A 19466-nucleotide genomic window follows, 5' to 3' on the forward strand; every position below is an offset into this window, starting at 1 on the left:
TCATTCCAACCACCAAAGTCTGCCTCATTTTTAGGCCCCACTCTCCCAGGCTCATGAAATCTCTTGAGCAGTAAACACTCCAGAGTTCACTGAGATGACCGATGATAGTCGATCTTAACCCTCTTCCTCTGACCTTGCCTGTTCCCTTCCACAGACTCATGCCCACTTCTTCCATCCCATTCCTCTGCCTTTGAGGGGCTCTGGTACTTCCTTATGTGGCTCTATGTGGAGTGCCATGCCCCTCTTTTCCTACACTTAAAAAATTAGTAATAAAAACTAGAAGATGGTTGAGGGAAGACCAGAGAATGACGTCAAGAAACTCATGACCATGAGACACCCGATACAATGGCTGTCCTATGTTCCTGGAATGCATCCAACAATATTTGTGCCCAAAATGGGGCATGAAAAAAGAAAACTATACAAAGGGAGAGGGTAAAGGCCCTGGCATATTTTTGCAGAAAGTTGAAAAGTTTAACCAACTATGACCCAAGCTAGACAAATGGTGTGACATGCCGGCCCCACCCTGAACAGTTCCCACCCAAGAGAAGAGTCATCAGAGATTCAGAAAGGGAAGTTTTCTGAGCACTGCTTTCCCCGACGGCGGGTCCTGACATTTGTCATCAGATAACCACTGACAACTCAGAGAGTCAAGATCATTTTCCTTAAAGGCTGCTTAAAATCATTAGAGCAGGAGGCTCCGAGAAGGAAACTCATGAAAGCACACAGCAGGGTATTATTTCTTGATAGTTCGATTTTGACTGTGTGTGCGGCGGTGCAAAGAGAGGGAGAGGAAGATTCAGAAGACCTAGTGTTGTACAGCGGACTTCGATCTGTAAAGGCGAAAAGCCACTGACCTAGAATGAGGAAGGCAGTAATCTCTCTGTCCTAAACAACATCTGAACTACTCCCTTTTGGTCTGGACTTCATGGTTCCATAAGTGGAGTGTCCTGGGAAGAGTGTCGGGGCAGTATGCCCGCAAGGGCATCAGCTTCTCGGGAGCTTGCACAGTTGTAGGTTAGATATGGGCTAATCCAGAGGAGCTAAGGTGCCTCGTGTGGGAACGAGAAGATCCCAAGACACTAGAGGATTTTCTGAGTGTAAGTGGGAGCCTACCAGGGCTCCTGCACAGGATGGACTAAGACGTGGAGCTAGAGAGCAGGAAAGTAATCCTTACTATTTACTTTGCAAGCCACTTCCCTGGATTCCCTGCCAACTGCAACTGGTTGATCCTGGCTCTAGGTTTTCCTCTGATACCCTCTTCCAGACTAGCCTACCCCTAAGGTATTCAACGTCTACTGTATACCCCCGTTAAACTATACTCCGAGTGGCTCTTGGCTCTGAATGGTCCCAGGGTTTTCCAAGGCTCGCCATTCATAGTGGAAAGGTATTCCCCATGGTAATCTGATCTCTCTGAGTATCATTTTATTTTAACTTTCTCTGGATACTGTTGTGAATCTGATGCATGCCCTTGCTAGTGCCCTCTCTCCTCCTCCTCCTCCTCTTCCTCCTCCTCTTCTTCTTCTTCTTCCTCTTCCCCTTTCTCCCCTCTCTCCCTTTCTTGATGTCCTCAATTCTCTAAGCCTAAAGTGTCTCAGAACACCTAGAAAAGTGGGCAACAGAGTGTCTAAGGACCCAAGTTCTGCAGTCAGACAGTCTGGGACTTGTTATGCTACATAGGCCACTTAACAGCCATATGACTATTACGGACTCTCCCCACTGCAACCCCTTTGCCTGAAAATTGAGTGTACATCCTCAGGGATGTGAGGCAGGGCGAGGATTCAATGAGATGGTCTCCTTGAAACACCTGATATGTCGTAAGGGCTGGCAAGTGTTGGCAGAGTGCACAATAGGACCAGTGTCTTGAAGGGACAAGCTTAGGCGCCAGGCCCTTTGAATGCTTCTCTTACACAGATCCCACATCTCGGGTCATGGAGAATGAGCGCTGCACCGAGGAATGGTTCCAAATGTCCCAATTTCTCAAAGATTTGACTTCAGGGTTGTAAGTTTTCCAATTGTGCCAAAGAGAACTCTGCAGAAACGAACAACCACTAACATTTCCTTGGGGGGTAGCTTCAACTTAGCCTCTCTCTGGGGCCCCAGGGACCTGGACTTCTGGCTCAGAAAAGCACATTCAGACAGGCCAACCTGAAGGCAGAATTAAAAGGCCACTGTACAGAAGATCTGGTGGGCAGACAGTCAGTCAGGAAGGAACCGAGGAGATGGTTCAGCAGGTAAGGTAAGTTTGCCAGGAGAGTGTGAAGACTCAAGTCTGGATCCCTAGCACCCATGTGAAATCAGGCACAGGATGAACCTCAAAACCAGCTCCTGGGGCATGGTGGGTGGGGCACAGACCCTGAAAATGTGCTGACCAGCCAAACTAGCCAGAATGTTCAAGGTTCAGTGAGGAAAGGCTTTCTCCAAGTGACCGTTTCTCACCCATCTCTCATACCCAGTCTCCTGCCCAGGACTTGGCCAATAGAAGCCACCATTTTGCAGAAAGCTAGGCTAACCTGACGAAGAGGGACCACCTTCCCCCTCACAGTTCTACAAACATTGGCTCTTACTTTCTCAAAGAAGCAGGACAGACTTAAGGCAAGTCCAGGGCAGGGGGAGGCCTGGGAGTTAGTCTCCATGGGCTGGAGGCAGTGGCTCCTCAGCTCTGGTCTCTACACAGTTGGAGAGGGAAGAGGAGGGAAGAAGAGTGGAAGCAACAGCAGAAGTTGTTGGAAAAACTGAGGATCAGAGGGCCGAGCCAGTCCTGAGTATGAGCTCGGCATACAGGCAGGGATCAGAAAAGGGAGCTGCAGATAGCTGGGCGCCATCAGCTTATCCCTCATGCTTAGTGCACAGATGGAGTTCATGAGCTCCTACCTGGAGCTGAACACTTAGGTTCTACTCCCAGCACCACGCATTCTTAGCTGTGTGGTTTGAACAAGTTATTTAATCTCCGCCCCCCCCCCCAAACCCGCTCCTCTCTTCCTTCATGTCTTTCTTCTCCCTCTCCCTTGGTTTCCTCCTCTATAAAACAGAGTGGATGTTAGTAACTACACCACAGGGTTCCAATATAATTACATGGGGGAAAGCCCACCTCTACCCCACCCCCACCGAGTGACTGGCATTGCCACCAGCAAGGGCTGGAGGTGACAGAGTAGAGTGAACCCCTCCAGACCTGAGGCTATTCTGAGGTTGAAACCACACCTCCTTCCCTGTAGTTCTTAAGGCGGCCTGGCAGTGGTCCGAATTGTCAGGCGGTCTTGACATGGCCTGGCAGTGGTCTTCCATGCAGCAAGCTATAATCAGGGCTTCCCTCACCCTCAAACCTGCTCCTATCCTGCCTCCCTTGGGGAGCTCCCTGGCCTGTCTCCAGTGTGATGTTCCCTCCCTTATCGCCACACTAGTCTGGGACCTTGCCCCAGCCATATCACAGCACCAGACAAAAGCTGAGCGGGTCTTCTCAAGACCATTGCATCACTAGGCTCAGCCACACCCACTCGGATTAGGTTCTGCAAGTCTTGCCTGCGGGCTTTTGGCTCCGCTATTTCCTGTTTATCGTGTTCTTCCCTGGAGACTGCAATCCACTCTCCTCCGAGTTTGCCACTGTGGTCTCGGATAAATGCCATCTCTGCTAGTGACAGAGAAACCACAAATTACACTCCTTTATTTCCTTACAGCCTGTCTTAGGGGTACGTTTTGTTGGCTTCCTGTGCATCTCCCATCATTAAAAAGAATGAGAGAGTCATGCGTGTGCCTCCAGCCTTCCTCGGGAGAGCAGGAAACGCACAGAGGAGGCGCCCGGCAAATGTCTGCTGAGGTGAAAGACCCAGCATTCAAGCTGAAGCCTGCCTTTAAAGTCCAGACTCCTGACCAAAATCCCGCCGCGGCCCATCCACAGAAAAGTAATTCAATGAGGACAGCCGACCGGTTAAAAGCTGGGACCCCACAGCTCTCCTGGACATAAGAGCATTCCATGCAGGAGCGGGAGACGAGGGTTAAGGGGGCTGGAAGGCTCTGGCGATCTGGCACCAGCTCAAGCCAGGAGCTCTTGCTTTACGAGGCCCTTGCCAAGATGCATAAGGAGATTCACAACACAGAGAAAGGGGATTCTAGACCAAGGGCATTAACTGGAAAGTTTCACAACGCCGGAGGTGCTGAGACCATGGAAGAACTTGAAGGCATCCTCTAGACCCGGCAAGGCCACCTGTGGCCCGCCCGCATGGGATCGAGCATGGGTGGCGCCTGCCATCTAGTGGACAACAAGGCGAACTCTTCCTGCTTCCTCGAGGCTCTCGCACAGCAGCAGAGCAGAAATCTGCACGGGAATTTCGTTAGAATGGAGGAATGTGGATGTGGATTTGCAGGCCTGGAGTTGAATCTGAGATTTCCACGTGTCTAACAAGTTCCCAGGTATTGCCGGGGCAACTGGTCTACAGAGTGGCCAGGGGGGCCAATGGTTTCTGCAGCAGAAACACCCCCAGTAGGAACTCTGGGGTGCAGCATTAGGAAGGACTGAGGGCAGAAGGTGGTGGAGCGTCAGAGATCTCTTTAAGTCAAAGGGGGAATTGGATGGGGTGTGGGGATGGTGAGGCACCCAGAAGGCAACCAGCGTGCCTGAAATTCAAAGAATGGGCCCAGCTCACGAAATGGACAGATGAAGAAGATACACGCTCATGACAATAGAAACACAAAATACCCAGGCAGGGCCTAAGACTGGTACTGCCATGGCTATGGCCACCAGCATCCTGCTTTAAGTAACCAATGCTCTGTCATGGAAATGGCCGCTCAGGTCTCACTGCTACTCTTGCTGGAACCATGCATTCAAATTTTTTGTCCTATATAAAGATTTTTCCATCTTATTGGTTTCTTTTTTCCCTTAAAAAGTATAAAGGTCAGGCTGGGGAGATGGCTTGTTGGGTGAGAATGTCTTCCCTACATGCATGAGGACCTGAGTCTGAATCCCCAGCATCCATTTTAAAAGCCAGGTGTGCACACCTGCATCCAAGTGACAGAGACTGGAGGATTGCTGGGGCTTGCTGGCTGCCAGCCCAGCCCCAAATTCAGTGAGAGAAATTAGACCAAGAGTGATATGTCCTCTTGTGGTCTCTGTGCTTGCTCATGGACACACACACTGACACACGTGTGTGCGCACACATACACATACCATCACACACGTCTACATACATATATCACAAACACTCCACACACATACCATGAGCACACATATACACACACATGCACACATATACATAGACTACACATACATATGCATACACATATCACAGACACGCACACATACATACACACTCACGACATAAGCCCACTTCTTTAGGAGGTGAGGCAGGGGGATTATGAGTTCAAAATCAGCCTGAATAAGTTAGCAAGCCTCTATCTCAAAATGAAGTTTTCAAAGGGGGCTCAGGTATCCAGCATTGGTCTGGCACACATGAAGGTTAATCCCCAGTGGCACAGAAAACTGAAATTAACACAAAGACGCAGAAAGAGATCATACTGCCCTGCCTCACCCTCCCCAGGACTCCACTCCCAAGCCTTTGAGATCCCAATATCTGCATCCCAGTTCGTATCTTTCCTCACCTTTCTTCCCATCCTTATTAAATACACATATACTCTTGTACACAGGCAGTACCTGCCGCACTTACATATTTACTCAACATGAATTCATACCAGCTATTTTTATGAAACCTAGCCTTCTTACACAATGGCTATTGATGTTCCTCTAGGTCAAGGAGTTCTTTTCAGGGACAGTCAAAGAGCAAATACTCTAGGCTTCACAAATCATATAGCTGTCTAACGAATTCTGCCACTTGATTGGGAAAAAAACTACCATATAAACAAATGTGATTGCAGTCTAATAAAACTTCATTATAAAAGCTAGTGGCAGTTGAGATTTGGCCCACGGGCCACAATTTGCCAACGTCTGCAACAGGTCAATATCTACAACTGGGGTTTTGATTATTCAGACTTCTGAAGTTTTGTAAGTAAAAGAAAAAAAACGCAGTATAAATTTGAATGAAAGTATTTGGATTATAATCGCACAGTCTGGTGAATTTTCATAAACTGAACACCACTGGACAACCAGTTTCCATTCAGAGTATGACCAGCTCCATACAGCCTATTTCAAGTCACCATTTAGTGACTCCCTAACACCCCACAAGATGGATCTGTTCTTCTCAAGCTGATTCCAGTCTTCACCACAGTCAATAAACACGCTCATTTGGTATCTGTTTCTCTACATGCCAGTGCAACAGATTCCCACACAGAGAGTCTGAGAGTCACCATACATATGTGCTTTTTGAATGAATACTGCTGGGGACTCCCCGAAAGTCACAGTTTGGCAGTCCTGGCAGCACCGTCCTCAGTGAAGTTCCTCAGGCATTTAGACACAGGGGTTGTGCTGTCTTCTCTTAAGGTTGGGGATCTCAGGGCATTGCCTGGCCTTGGATGTTCTCATAACACTCGGTGGGGGAACCAGGAGGAGACTGGGCAACTCCAATTTCCTCTAGCTCCTTGAGATTTTAACATCCAATACATCCACCTACAACTTCCAAGCCATAGAGGAAGCCGGGGAGGGGCCCTGGCCGGTGCCGTGTGCAGGCTCTCGATAAGGCACTGAATAGGATGCACAGCATTGTAGACTTGGGGATACCACTTGACTCAGCTTCTGCATTCCAGTCGGGGACATTGACACCTTGCTGGGCTTATTTCAAGGACATCTGCTCCCTGGCCAATGCATAGGAAGCTTCCCACAGGCCTGCTGTGCTGTATTGTTAATTCTTTATACAGCAAGAGCTATGGATAGGATACAGCCTGAGGGGTCTTAGGTGGCAAGGGCTCCTCAATTCCCAGACTCACTGGGGGTGAATGGGTGAGTGAGGCCAGGACCGCTCCCCCAACACACACACACACACACACACACACGCACGCACGCACGCACACACGCACGCACGCATACACACACACAAGAACATTCTTCCAAGGTCAACATTTAATGTTTATTAGATCTTCGGTGACCTCTGTGACACTAACCAATCAATCAATCAACCGAGGATGAAATGGGAGGGGGCTATGACAGAGTCATAATTGTCAAAGTCCAGCTACTGGACACTTCAGACATGAGTATACTACGTAAATTCTACCTCAAAGGTTTAAAGGTAAGTTCTGGTTTTGAATTTGTTATTTATATGGCAAATTGTCCAGCAAGAAATAAACAGATGTCTGCAATGTACTTCGAAATGTGTCAAAATACGAAGGATGGGTGGATGGAAAGCAAGACAGCTGGACACACGATTGGTCAAGTGTGGTCACCGGCAAAGGGAGATCTTCAGAGGTGGATGTGGAGGTGCCTGCCGTGCAATTCTCCTGACTGCTGGCTCATAGAAATGCTTCATCATAAAATCCTGGGGAAACCAAAAAACTAGGAGGAGTTGAACACCCCTATTCCTCAAACCCCACACTGACATGATGCTACAAGCAGAAAGTGCCGCGGCTTGAAACACTAAACGTTATATAAAATAGTCATTAGGGTGAGCGATGAGGTGTGTGGACATAGAAGAATTCCATCGTCTGCGTGAGTCCCGCCTTCAACATATCTCATTATGCTTATGCAGAGATTCCAAACTGGAAACATCTGTCATCGAAGACACTTCTGATTCCACACTTCTCAGATATCCAGGCTGTAAAGAGCAAAGGGTTGGGTCTCCAGCATGGAGGTCTGTCCTGCTCGGCGTGAAACCTTCCTCGGGGCCAGTGAGCCCAGCTGTATGGCATAGCCCCTTCAGACTGTATCCCTACCGTGTGTGTGTGTGTGTGTGTGTGTGTGTGTGTGGCAGGGCAGAGGAGAGAGACGACTCAACTCAGAGTCTTACAAATATCAGACAAATGCTCTACTCCTGAACTATATCCCCAGCTCACTCTCTGGGTTATTTATGAAAACGACACTTCCTTATTCGGTACGTGTGAGTACACATGTGTGTAGGAACATCAGCACATCTCACACAATACAAGGTTGGAGGACATAGGACAAGGATGTGGTCAATTCTCTTCCTTCATCATGCAAATCCCAGGGATGGACCGCTGGTGTCAGGCTTTCAAAATAAGCACCTTTATTCACTGAGCCATCTCATCACGTGTGTATGCCCCCATTCCCTAAGCCCTCCTTTCCCTTTCTGTTTTGAGACACGTTGTTTTCAGTAAGTAGCCCAGGCTGGCCTCGAACTCATCTTGTAGCCCAGTGAGGCCTTGAGCTTGTGATACTCTGCCTCAGTTTCCAAAGTGGCTGGAGTTGCAGGAATAAGGCACCATGCCAGGCTCAAACCGGAACATCTTTTTAAAAAGACCCTATGGAGGAATGGTTTTGGAGTCAGAGACTGCCCCCTTGTGGTCCTGAGCAGCTAGTTCATGACCATTTTTTTTTTTTTTTAAATCACATCCTGAAACTAAGGCCTGGCTGAAAAATACTTTAGAATATTAACTCAGTTAGATTTTTCCTTCACCACACTTCCCATTTCCCCCTCCTATGCTTCAAGTAAGTAGTAACCAAAGGAAGTAGGCCGCTGAGCAAAACGTAAATACAACCCGCAGGTCCATTCTGACTCCATGTTCAAATACCCATAAGCTTAGGAGGTTTGAGGAACGGTGCACATTAGAGTGGGCTTTGGAGGTGATGCCCAGGAAACATATGAACTGAAGTCAGTTTTAACTTGAATGAGAGTCTGCCTGTGTAGTGGAAGGAGAGCTGAGGAAGATGCTGCGACCATCTCAGGGAACCGGCAAGAGGCCTCACTTAGCTCCTATTGTAATAGAAAATTCCAGAATATGCTTGAAAAATAGTGAAAACACACAATGCCTAATAATGCAATGACTTGGAGATCGAGTGAATTGATTAAAAAAAAATCTCTAGACTCTCATTTCTGACGGTATGGGGAGGAAGCCGCACTTAGCAAGCGAAATGCCACCCCAAATCCCTTTCACGGCATGTCTCAGTGTACCCTTGCGGAAAGGGCTCAGCAAGCCCAACTCATATCATTTTTCTCACTCCTTTGCTCTATCTAGGTAACAGTCATACTGTAAGAGGCTTATCTCGGTTATGGCTCCCGTGAGGACCTTCAAAATGCCCCGCTGGAGTTCCTATGGTACCATCACAAAATTACCACATAGCAGTCTGTGCCCACCTCTCCTGACAGCCCATGAGACCCTTCAAGGCAGAGACCAAAGTTCATGCATTCTTGGCTCCTTCATGAATGAATGGGTGGATAGATGAATAAATGAATCCCTGGAGAGCCAGCTCACCGGCCTACCAATAGCAACCGCAAGCACCTAATCACCCCTAACTACTTCCCCATCTCCCGCCGCATCCCTTAGGCACAATGTGTGCCCAGGTACTCAGGTACGCTCTCAGGTCTTTGAGTCTTGTCCTACCATACTGACCTTAGAAGGAGGACAGACACTTTCATGGAATTCCACATAAGGCTCCCCAGGGCTTTGCTTTTGTTTTTATTTCGCCTTCTTTTCACTCTTTCCATCTTGCTAAAGGTCCTTGTGTAGACAAACACCTCATGGATGTGATTATATGCACGGGATCAAGTCAGCCAAACTCTCAGCATGGAAGACAGCCGGCCTCGTGAAACCCCACCTCTAGCTGAAGAGCTACTGGCAATTGACGGCTCTGGGGGAGAGACAGTCACTGTCCTCTAGGGATGTGACCTCGTAGGGGCTACTGATGCTTCAGGATGTGGCATTACAGCCATGCACATACAGGCAGCACAAAGTGGACTCGGTGGATTATTGTTTGGTTCTTTAAGAGCCCCTGAAGTTGAGGGGGAAAAGTAGGGGTGAGTCTATGGGGAGAAACTGGGTGGGCAGGAATGGACTGAATTTAATAAAAGCACATTAAACGCATGTATAAAATTCTCAAATTAAAAGAAAATGGGGCTGTACTTAACACAACCCATTACTTTGTATACTAACTTAAAATTTAATTTAAAAAAGAATACAGCCATAATGTATGAGATGGGAATGTCAGTTTTATGTTTATACGAAGATATGAATCAAAAGAGGTTGAATAATATATCATTATCTGCATAGGGACCCAGGTTAACTCCAGGCTCATCACGTGACTCTGATCTAGTCTTATGACAAGGTGCTGCCTTCTTGCATAAGGTCACAGGGCACAACAATGCCAACACGGTTTCTTATGTTTCTAGAAGTACAACTGCTCTGTGTCTTGACACTGTCCAGAGAGCAAGGTGGTCATGGGTCCAAGGGGTGGGCCCTGGTCCCTTGATCACTTGCTACTGACACTGACTGAGACCCCAAGGACTGTTTGTGTGCTCCACTGCCTTCGAAGACTACGAGTGTGAGATAAAATATCTGCTGAATCCAACTTCAGAAGACACCAATGCAATGTGAGGCCTCCCAACTAACAGGATCTTTGATGCGATTCTGATTCCACAAATGTGTAGTGATGTCAGCCTTAGCAGAGGCTGGGGATGGGTCGGGAACCAAAAAAGGATCAGTCTTCCCTTCTGGGGCTAAGGCAGGAAGAAATCAAACCCAACACTCTAACTGTCCAAGTTCAGTGCACTCTGCCATGAGCGACTAAGGCATGGAAAGGTCAGGGGTTAAAACCAGTGGAGCTCTGCGGAAGAGTTAAATGCCAGGAGAAGAAAACATGGCAAAGACAACCACACGCAGGGCTGCCAGATAGAGGATTCCTGGAGAGACTGGGGCTGGACAGTCAGATTTGGATGTTCTAAAGAAGTTAGGAAACCCACTGGTGGGGTTCGGGAGAAGAACTGGCCATATTTCCATTCTGATCATGGCCTACAGAAGTCCACAGACAGCCTGAGTGTCAGTAGCCAGGGGTGATAGAAAACCCTGTAGTCAGGAAGAGGCTGGACTTCTGAATAGCGTGGGACACCCAGGTCTGATATCAGTGGACCAGGCTGGTGGCCAGTGGAAAGTTCTGACCCTATTAATGTTTCTAGGATTTGTATGAGGTGAGACGCAAGACCACTTCTGGTGCAGAACTGCTGAGAAGACTCCAGGCATCCTGAAACTCTAGTATTAAAATCAATAAACAAGGCCATGCTGGGCACAGCCTGCGCCTGGCCTGTGCTAGAGAGATTAGTAGGGCACAGGGACACAGCGGCCCAGATGTGAAGCCCTGCTCTGCCTGAAACATGGATCAAGCTGTGCAGCTTTGTCAAGCCTGAATCTCTCCTTGTCTGTGAGGGTAACCCTAGTCTACTGAGCAACCTCACAGCCCCACAATTAGAAGGAAGACACAGACACTACTGAAATGCTTGCCGTTATTCAATTAACGCTATCACGGTCCTAATGATGGAAAATTCCATCCTGAACTTTAAGGGTGCCCCATCTTTTCTACCTTCCATTACTGAACTGGATTTTGGTCCCCCAAATCTTAAGTTCGAGCCTGCATCCTGGCACCTGTGACCATGACCTTATTTGGTTCTAGGGTCTTTGCAGATATGCTCAAGTAGGGATGAAGTCATCCTAGGTTGGGGTGGGCTGCAGTCCAGAAGCTGGCATTCTAACTTAGCAGAGAACACATACAGCAGCAGAGCCAAAGAACCCTAAGACCATTAGCAACTAGCAGAAGCGTGGACCGGAGTCCGTAGGAGCCCTGTATAAGGAATAACACTACTGGTCCTGGGCCTAGTCCTTCCACCTCCAGGACTCCGTAAGAACAAAAGTCTGTGCTACTTTGCTGCCGTGGCCCTAGAAAACAAATGTCACAGCTGTATCCAAGGACCACCTGAGAGTCACTGGCATGGTTAGACAGAACATCTGACCTTGGGCTTAGAAAGTCATCACCAAGACTCCCCAGGGAATTCCCCTAAGAGCTACCATCGCTAACCCAGAAAGGAAATAAATGGGGGGGGGATCGAGCAAAGGAATCAAAATAATCTAAAACAATAACTTAGAGGGCTGGAGAGATGGCTCAGTGGTTAAGAGCTCTGCCTGTTCTTCCAAAGGTCCTGAGTTCAATTCCCAGCAACCACATGGTGGCTCACAACCATCTGTAATGAGATTTGGTGCCCTCTTCTGGCCTACAGGGATAAATGCAGGCAGAGCACTGTATACATAATACATACATACATACATACATACATACATACATACATACATACATATTTAAAAACAAGCAAAAAAAAAAAAAACCCAATAACTTAGTACATATAGGAGGGTGCTTTCGAGTCAAATGGACCTCTCCTGGGAAGTGAGTGCGGGCATCTGCTGAATCTGGTTCCTGATGGGTAGAAGGATACTGCCTACCACCTGACGGTACTGCGGTATTTCAACAAGATGTTGCCTGTAAGCACTTTCATATAATGATGGATGTATTACATACTATTCAAAAGCCCTGTGCATGTCAGCTACCGTTTTGGTACCACTGCTGGTGAGAAGTCTCATTTTTCTATCTCGTTTGTCACAGTCATAAAACGAACATAACAAATACTTGATAAGACCATCTGAGGATCTAAACACACTCTATAACTGGGGCTGCCCACGGTAACCGTTTTGAACCACTAGGGGGCAGCAGAGCCTCATTTTTCTCCCTCAGGCACGCGAGGCTAGATTCTCAATGACGAGGCCTAGGGGCAGGCTTCCTTAGGACTTGTTGCTAAAAACAGGCCTCTGTGCCCCACCCCTACACCCAAAGCAACCCACTAGGAGACAGCTGCTTCCTCCCTTGACTTCTCCTTGGGGAAAAAAAGCCTCTTGAAGAAACCACCACCTCTAAGAACTCACTGGGCATCTGACACGGAGTTAAATTTCACAGGGATACTTCTCAACTTTTATATGGTTTAGGCAAACCCCTGGCAAGCCAGGGCTCAGTACGTCAGTGCTACTAAACCATTTGGGGGGCCTCGGAGACAGGCCAAGGCACAAAACAAACCCTTCATAGCGAAGTGACGACACCTCGTTTATACAAATTAGTTACATAAGCCTGGGAGACACAATTCCTTCAAACTTTCACGCCATTGTGACTAGTTTTGCCCCGGTTTTACCATGACGAGTGGGTAAGCACCTGCCACTCCAGCCCGGATGAATTCCTAAATAACTTGCACATCATGAACAATCGCTATAGAAAGGCAGATAGACCTCCTTTCCGACCTCCCCCCCCCCATGCCACTCCACCCCTCAGCAAACTGGACCGTTTCTCCTTCTTATGCAATGGTTCAGATACACAATAAGTATGCAAAATATTAGAGTGACCAGCATAGTTTCTACCAGGTTAAAAAAAAATTCAATTACATTGGAGGCCCCCCGGAGTTCCCTAAAGAGGCACAGTCCTTCCCTTTCTCTTTAAGACATAAATTCTTCCAAATTTGGTCTTGGTCATCAAGACTCTATGTTCCATTGGAAAAGTCTGGGGAAGGAAGGAAGTATGCCTTCTTGGCTATCTGAATAAGGGCACAGGGACTGCATGTATCAGAAGACACAGAAAAGACCAACAGGAGACAGAAGGCATCTTGTAAACTTGTAAAATCCCAAGTCCTTTGTGCGTCCTCAATACAAGGGAACCATAGATGTTTGAGACGGTGCGAAGATGTGTGAAGATTACCTTGATTTGATCATTACATATTGTACATGTGTCAAAATACACTATGACCACAAATATATGCAATTATTATATTTCAATTATACATTCTATTTTTTTTTAAGAAAGAATGAAGGGGGGCTGGTTACAGCAACTTAGGCCAGCGTAAGGTGCTGAGAACATGGGATTGAGGGTCCACAGTCTGAGGATTTCACTGTGGAAAGGGGCCACACTGGGGGTGGGGTCAAAGCAGCAACATCATGCCCCTCCATGCACCTGTAGCCTGAGGTACACTATCCTCCCCTCCCCGCCTGAGCAAGGAATTCGGGGGCTCCCAGCACCAGGGCAGCGATTCGGGGTCACCTACCGACAACAATAAGGACCTCCCTTTCAATGTGAGCCTGGATGTAGATGCGGCCACGGCGTTCCGTGTGGTCGGTGCCACAGAGGCTGGGGACGTTCATCACGCAGCGCTTGTGGACGTTCATCATACAGGCTGTAAGGGCAGAGAGAGGGGGGCATGGCTCAGGCTGGTTCAGGGTGGCCCAAGGTGGCCCAGGTTAGGGGTTTCAGGCAACGGCTGTACCTGGGCCAACTGATACCTCCCTATTCCCCCCACCTTAGAGCCAGTAGCCCCTAGCAGAGAACAAACCATCTTGCCCAATGTCAAATCAAAAGAACTTCTCCCAATCTTTCTCACAACCCTGATGGATGAAAGAAATTGAACTTGGTCATCCTCCTTGAAGGTCAAGGTACAGTCTGCGGCAGGTGCCTCTGTACTTCTGTACCCCAGTGGCTCTGAAGCCCCAACTCGAATGCCCACTGTACCACTCCCGTGAGGGAAGATATGCAGGCGATCATGTGGAGGACACAACCACATCCACCCTGGTTGCCCCCATAGGAATGTTTACACCATGTCGCCAAGCTGCCCCGTGTTTAACATCAGCCGGAACCCAGACTTAAAGTGTGACATCTCCTAATTTAAAAAAAACTGACATGCAATAGTCCGAGTTCCTTGGAAAGGGGGCACAGCCGGGAGATGACTTATGGGAGGTGTTCTGCAAGGGGATGAGCTGATCCACCTTGTTGTAGAGGGCAGAGCTCAGTACAGGGCGATGGGTAATAGTCCTGCCCAGGGGTCCGGAGGACACAGTGCAGATTCGGACCCTAAGCCATCCGGATAGAAGCCTTTCCTATAGCATTTCCCCACGGGCAGACATGTTCTCACTGTCACTCCCAGGAGAGCAAGTACTTACTGTCACATTTCATCCCCTGGTGGATGAGTCCATACAGCAGCGATCCACAGTGGTCACAGAAGGTGGGGCTGGAGTACGTGTGGATCTTAAACTTGTGTTTGCTCCGGGGGTCCTAAGACCAAGAGAAACAGACAAAAGAGGCCACCGTCAGTGAGGAGAGCCGAGCACGAACCCTGCATCGAATGCCACTGGAGAACTCTTCAAGGACGGAACTGGGTCCTGCTGTCCCTGTGGGGACCATGGTTGGAGCACTGTGCGCAGACTAAGGACCAGACAAGTGGTGTCAGACGGATGAGTTCGTTGTAAGACAGACAATCAGTCAAACTCCATCCCCCCAAAGGCCTTCACAAACCCAGCCTGCATACCCCAGTATTCCACAGCCCCCCCTGCTCCTCTCTCCTCCCATCTCTTTATTCTCCGAACTAGCCTCTGGAGTGATCTAAGCCCAAGTCTAACCACAAAGCATTCCCACTTACAAGTCATTTGAAAGTTCCTCATCCCCTAGGGAACACACTTCAAAGTCCAGAGGAAAGTCCGCGAGCTGTGGCTGAGAGGGCTGGCCTTCCGCCCCTTCTGCTCACAGCAGAGCCCTTGAATTGTAGCAGAGGGCATGCTGTGCCATAGACACCGGGCTGCCACCTTCCCTTGTAGCTTGGTGTGGCCGTCAGACCAATGGGAAGCATAAACTTCTGCATCGTTGCATTAAAAGGAGCAGGGCTGTGTCCCCTGACTCTGTTTCCCCTCCACAGTGGCTGTAAGGTGAGGAGAGGTAGGTGATGACCTTGTACTCAAACTTGGAACCGGCCTGAGAAGAACAAGGTCAGCCTAACAGCCTTGGGGTTTGTCCTTTGGGGTTGATACTCAGAGAAAAATCTCATTTCTGTCTCGTTCAGGTCACCAAATCGGGAGGCCTGCATATCTATTAATATTTATTGATTACAGCAGCTAACAAGGTCCCTTAACTAACAGGCACGGCAGGACAACCTGGCAGTGTGGTGTTGAGGAGACAGGGCCGGACATCAAAGCATAACCCAGCCCTGTTCTTCTGTGATTTCACCTCTTTCTGCTTCAGCTTCCTTGTCCATAAAATGTATATAATGATAGTGTTCAGGCTATCATTACAGCACGAGACCGCTGGGGAGAATAAGTGGATTAACCCATGTGGAGAGCGGAGCACCTGGCCCACAGTAAACCGTGAACGTGAGCATCGCGCTCTCATTACCGCTCCTCCAGCGAAGGCATTCATACACACACAAGGTGCACGGTGTGTCCTCCGTGCTCAGGATCCATTCACACACACACACACATGACACCCTCCCTCCCTCTCTGCTCTGCCCGTTCTTCCTTTCTCACGAGCCCTCTTTGCAAGCCGAGAGCAAAGCTGTTTCATCCTGAAGTTAATTCCACTCCGGGGCTGACGGGACACCTAGCAGGGGCAGCCTGTTGTCCCTCTCTACCTCCAGCCGTTCATCTAGTCACGTGATTCACTGCTGCAGGGGCAGGTGCCTCCTTAGAATCTATATGCTACTCACAGACAGAATGTGAATAGGTAAGCAAATAAATATAAGAAGTACGCATTGTTTTCCAAGTGGAGAGTGGCTGGTCCACAGAGATGCTTCTAACTTAAAAACTAACCCATGCACCTATTCAAATCTGAAAAAGAAACTAAAATTGACAATATCAAGGTACCAGTGCTGGTGAGAACACACTGGACATTTTCCTACAGTTAGCAGGGTTGGGTGCGCTATGGGATGGGTTTGACGATTACCTTCAAAGCTGAGCACTCCCTCATCATAGATGACCTACCTCTGAGTCCCAGCTAAAATGAAAGCATATCTATAAAAAAAAAAAAACCCTATGTGGCTGGGCAGTGGTGGTGCACGTCTTTAATTCCAGTATTTGGGAGGCAGAGGCAGGTGGATCTCTGTGAGTTTGAGTCCAGTCTGGTCTACAAAGCAATTTCTAGGACGGCCAAGGCTACACAGAGAAACCCTGTCTCAAAAAGCAAAAACAAAACAAGAGAGGAAAAAAAAAGAAAAGAAAACCCACATGTGAAGTTACACAGGCACTCTGTTCACAAGGGCTCAACACCCAGAAATGACCTCAAATGTCCCCCAGTGTGTGACCTGGGGAGGGATGACGCGCCTTTGCTCTCAGTCCCTTCTGGACTTTTTCATAGACTGACCTTGAAACAGTCAAGTTGTGGGTTTCAGTTGGGGTTTGACTTTGCTAAGCCTACCTTGTGTATAAAGCAAGGCTCCCCAGGGCTTCACAAGCTCTATTTTAGACTTTAAAGCAAATCTTGACGAACTAGGCTCACACACTATTCTGAGCGTAAGGGATGAGCCACTGACTACCAACATTTGTGACTCTCAGGAGCTATGTGAAGGAAGAGACAGCAGGCACAGAGGACTCCGTGCCACATAATCCTGTTTATATGATGTTCTAGAAAAAGCAAAACCAAGGAGACAAAACAGAGATCAGTGTTTATTAAGAGCCCAGTGCGGGAAGAGGGCTGGGCAGCATTTGGGAGCATAGTTTAGTGAGGGAAACTGTCTATACCAACTGGGTGGATTTTTATTATGTGTAATAGCATGATTCTGCAGCATGGAAAATGTGCCTTGGGGCTGGGGAGATGTCTCGGTGGGTGAAGCGCTTGCCACACAAGTCTGAGGACTGGAAATCATATGCCAGCACTCACAGAAGCCAGTGGATATGGCAGCCCCTCTATCATGCCAGCCCCCCTAAGGCAGCAACAGGGGATCGCTGAAGCAAGTGGCCAGCTCACCTAGGCAGCACTGGTGAGCTCTCTTCACTGGGAGGCTCCACCACGCCTCCATACATAGGTAGAGAGAGACAGAAAACGACACTGGACATCAGCCTCAGTGCACGCTCATGTGTGCCCCACACACATGCACACATCTGTGCATACATAAAAATGAATTTTAAAAGGTTCATTCAAAATTCTTCAGCCATGTAGGTTTCTGATCCCTGTATCTCCATAATGAGTTATAGATTATTTTGGGTGACATTACAACGCTTTGTCATTATTGGCCCTGATGGGAGTCCTGAATGGTTGAGTCTGAAAGACGGTGTCCACTCTGCTCTGAGCAGTGGAACCAGGAGAGCCCAGATCATGTTCAAGGACCCCAGCAGTCCCCTAACCCACTCAACATCTTAGATGTTACTCTAGTAACAAATGCAGGGCTGGGAACTCACCCTGTGAAAACTAACATCACAACTGGGGGCTTGTCTCCATTTCTGGGCCAAGAGACTATGTCGCACACTGAGTTCCCTCTCTACTGTAGAACACTTCCCAGTGTGCCCTCTTGAACATATCCCTCAAAAATGAAAAAGGAGTGCTTCAAACCCACCTAAAAGCAACCCCTATGCATGAGTAGTATCTGCCTGTGAGCTTCTCCCAAAAAACCGACACTACCTAACCTGAAAAGAGGGGGAAAGCTAAGCTGACAGGTGATTGGTCCTGTCCCAGTGGGCGGAGTATGTGCATAGGACTAACAGGCAAGCTGCGTCACAGCCCTCTCTCAGGAGGCTGCTGGGTCCAGACCCCACATCTGGCCCTAATAAAACTGGTGTGAGTGATTGAGATGAGCTGAACTCCAAAGCCAAGGACAAGTTATCTCCTTCCTCTTGGCCCTTGAGGTCCTTTCTGGGTTTTTCAATGTGTTGACCTCACAATGGTCAGGACTTAGGTTCCAGTTAGGGTTTGACTTTCCTTAGATCTTATGTATAACACAGGAGTCCCCACGGGCTTCCTCAGCTCTGTTTTAAGACAGGGGGTGAATCTCAACTAATCATGGATTGCTCCAGTGTGTGTGCCGGGGTGCATCTGTCTCTGGTCCCCAGGACATGCCACATGTAGGGTGCTCTTTGCTCCCATTTTAGCAATAAAAAGATGGACCCAGACTGAAGAGTAACTTCGTGTGAGCTAGTGCATGAGTGTGTGTGTGTGTGTGTGTGTGTGTGTGTGTGTGTGTGCGCGCGCGCGTGCACACATGCATAGGTGTGCACATACATGGGTGTGCTTCTGCAGACCAGTCGTCAATGTATCTTCCTCGGTCACTCTTCACATTCTACTCTGGGGCAGCGTATCTGTCCTGGTTAGCTTTTTGTCAATGATACAAACCAGAGTTAATCTGGAAAGAGGAACCTCAAATGAGAAAATATCCCCATCAGATTGCCTGGAGGCAGGTCTGTGGGGCATTTTCTTGATTCATGATTGATGTGGGGGGATTCCATTCACTTTGGGCAATGCCACCACTCCCAGGCAAGTGGTCCTGAGATGTATAAGAATGTAGGCTGAGCTGGTCATGGGAATCAGGCCAGCTAGCATCATCCCTTCATGGCCTCTGCTTCAGTTCTTGCCTCCAGGTTCCTGCCCTGACTCCCCTTGATGATGGACTCCAATCCCCAAAGTGAAATGCCCCCACCCCCCGCAAGTTACTTTTGATCATGGTCTTTCCTACAGTGATAGAAAGCAAACTAAGACAATCCCTCACTGAACCTGGAGCTTTCTGACTCGGCTAGATTGACTGTCTAAGGACCTTCCCATTCCTATCCCCCACCAGTGAGACTGTAGGCACACACTGCTGTGTCCAGCTTCTGCT

The 19466-nt window shown here is 48.4% G+C and overlaps 1 protein-coding gene across 2 annotated transcripts in view; it reads right to left on the reverse strand.

The window, feature by feature from the left end:
• The window catches only part of Prkcb (protein kinase C beta), a 344919-nt gene that overhangs the window by 161284 nt on the left and 164169 nt on the right, over window positions 1-19466 (reverse strand). For both annotated transcript variants that reach the window (XM_087908489.1, XM_087908488.1), the window contains exons 4-5: window positions 14839-14950; window positions 13950-14078 (exon numbers count right to left, since the gene is read on the reverse strand). In XM_087908489.1, coding sequence (XP_087764615.1) covers window positions 13950-14078; window positions 14839-14950 — 241 coding nt within the window. The remainder of the gene's footprint in view (window positions 1-13949; window positions 14079-14838; window positions 14951-19466) is intronic.

This window comes from Myodes glareolus, chromosome 7, assembly GCF_982192425.1.
Source record: "Myodes glareolus chromosome 7, mMyoGla1.1, whole genome shotgun sequence".
In the NCBI taxonomy this organism is placed as follows: domain Eukaryota; kingdom Metazoa; phylum Chordata; class Mammalia; order Rodentia; family Cricetidae; genus Myodes; species Myodes glareolus.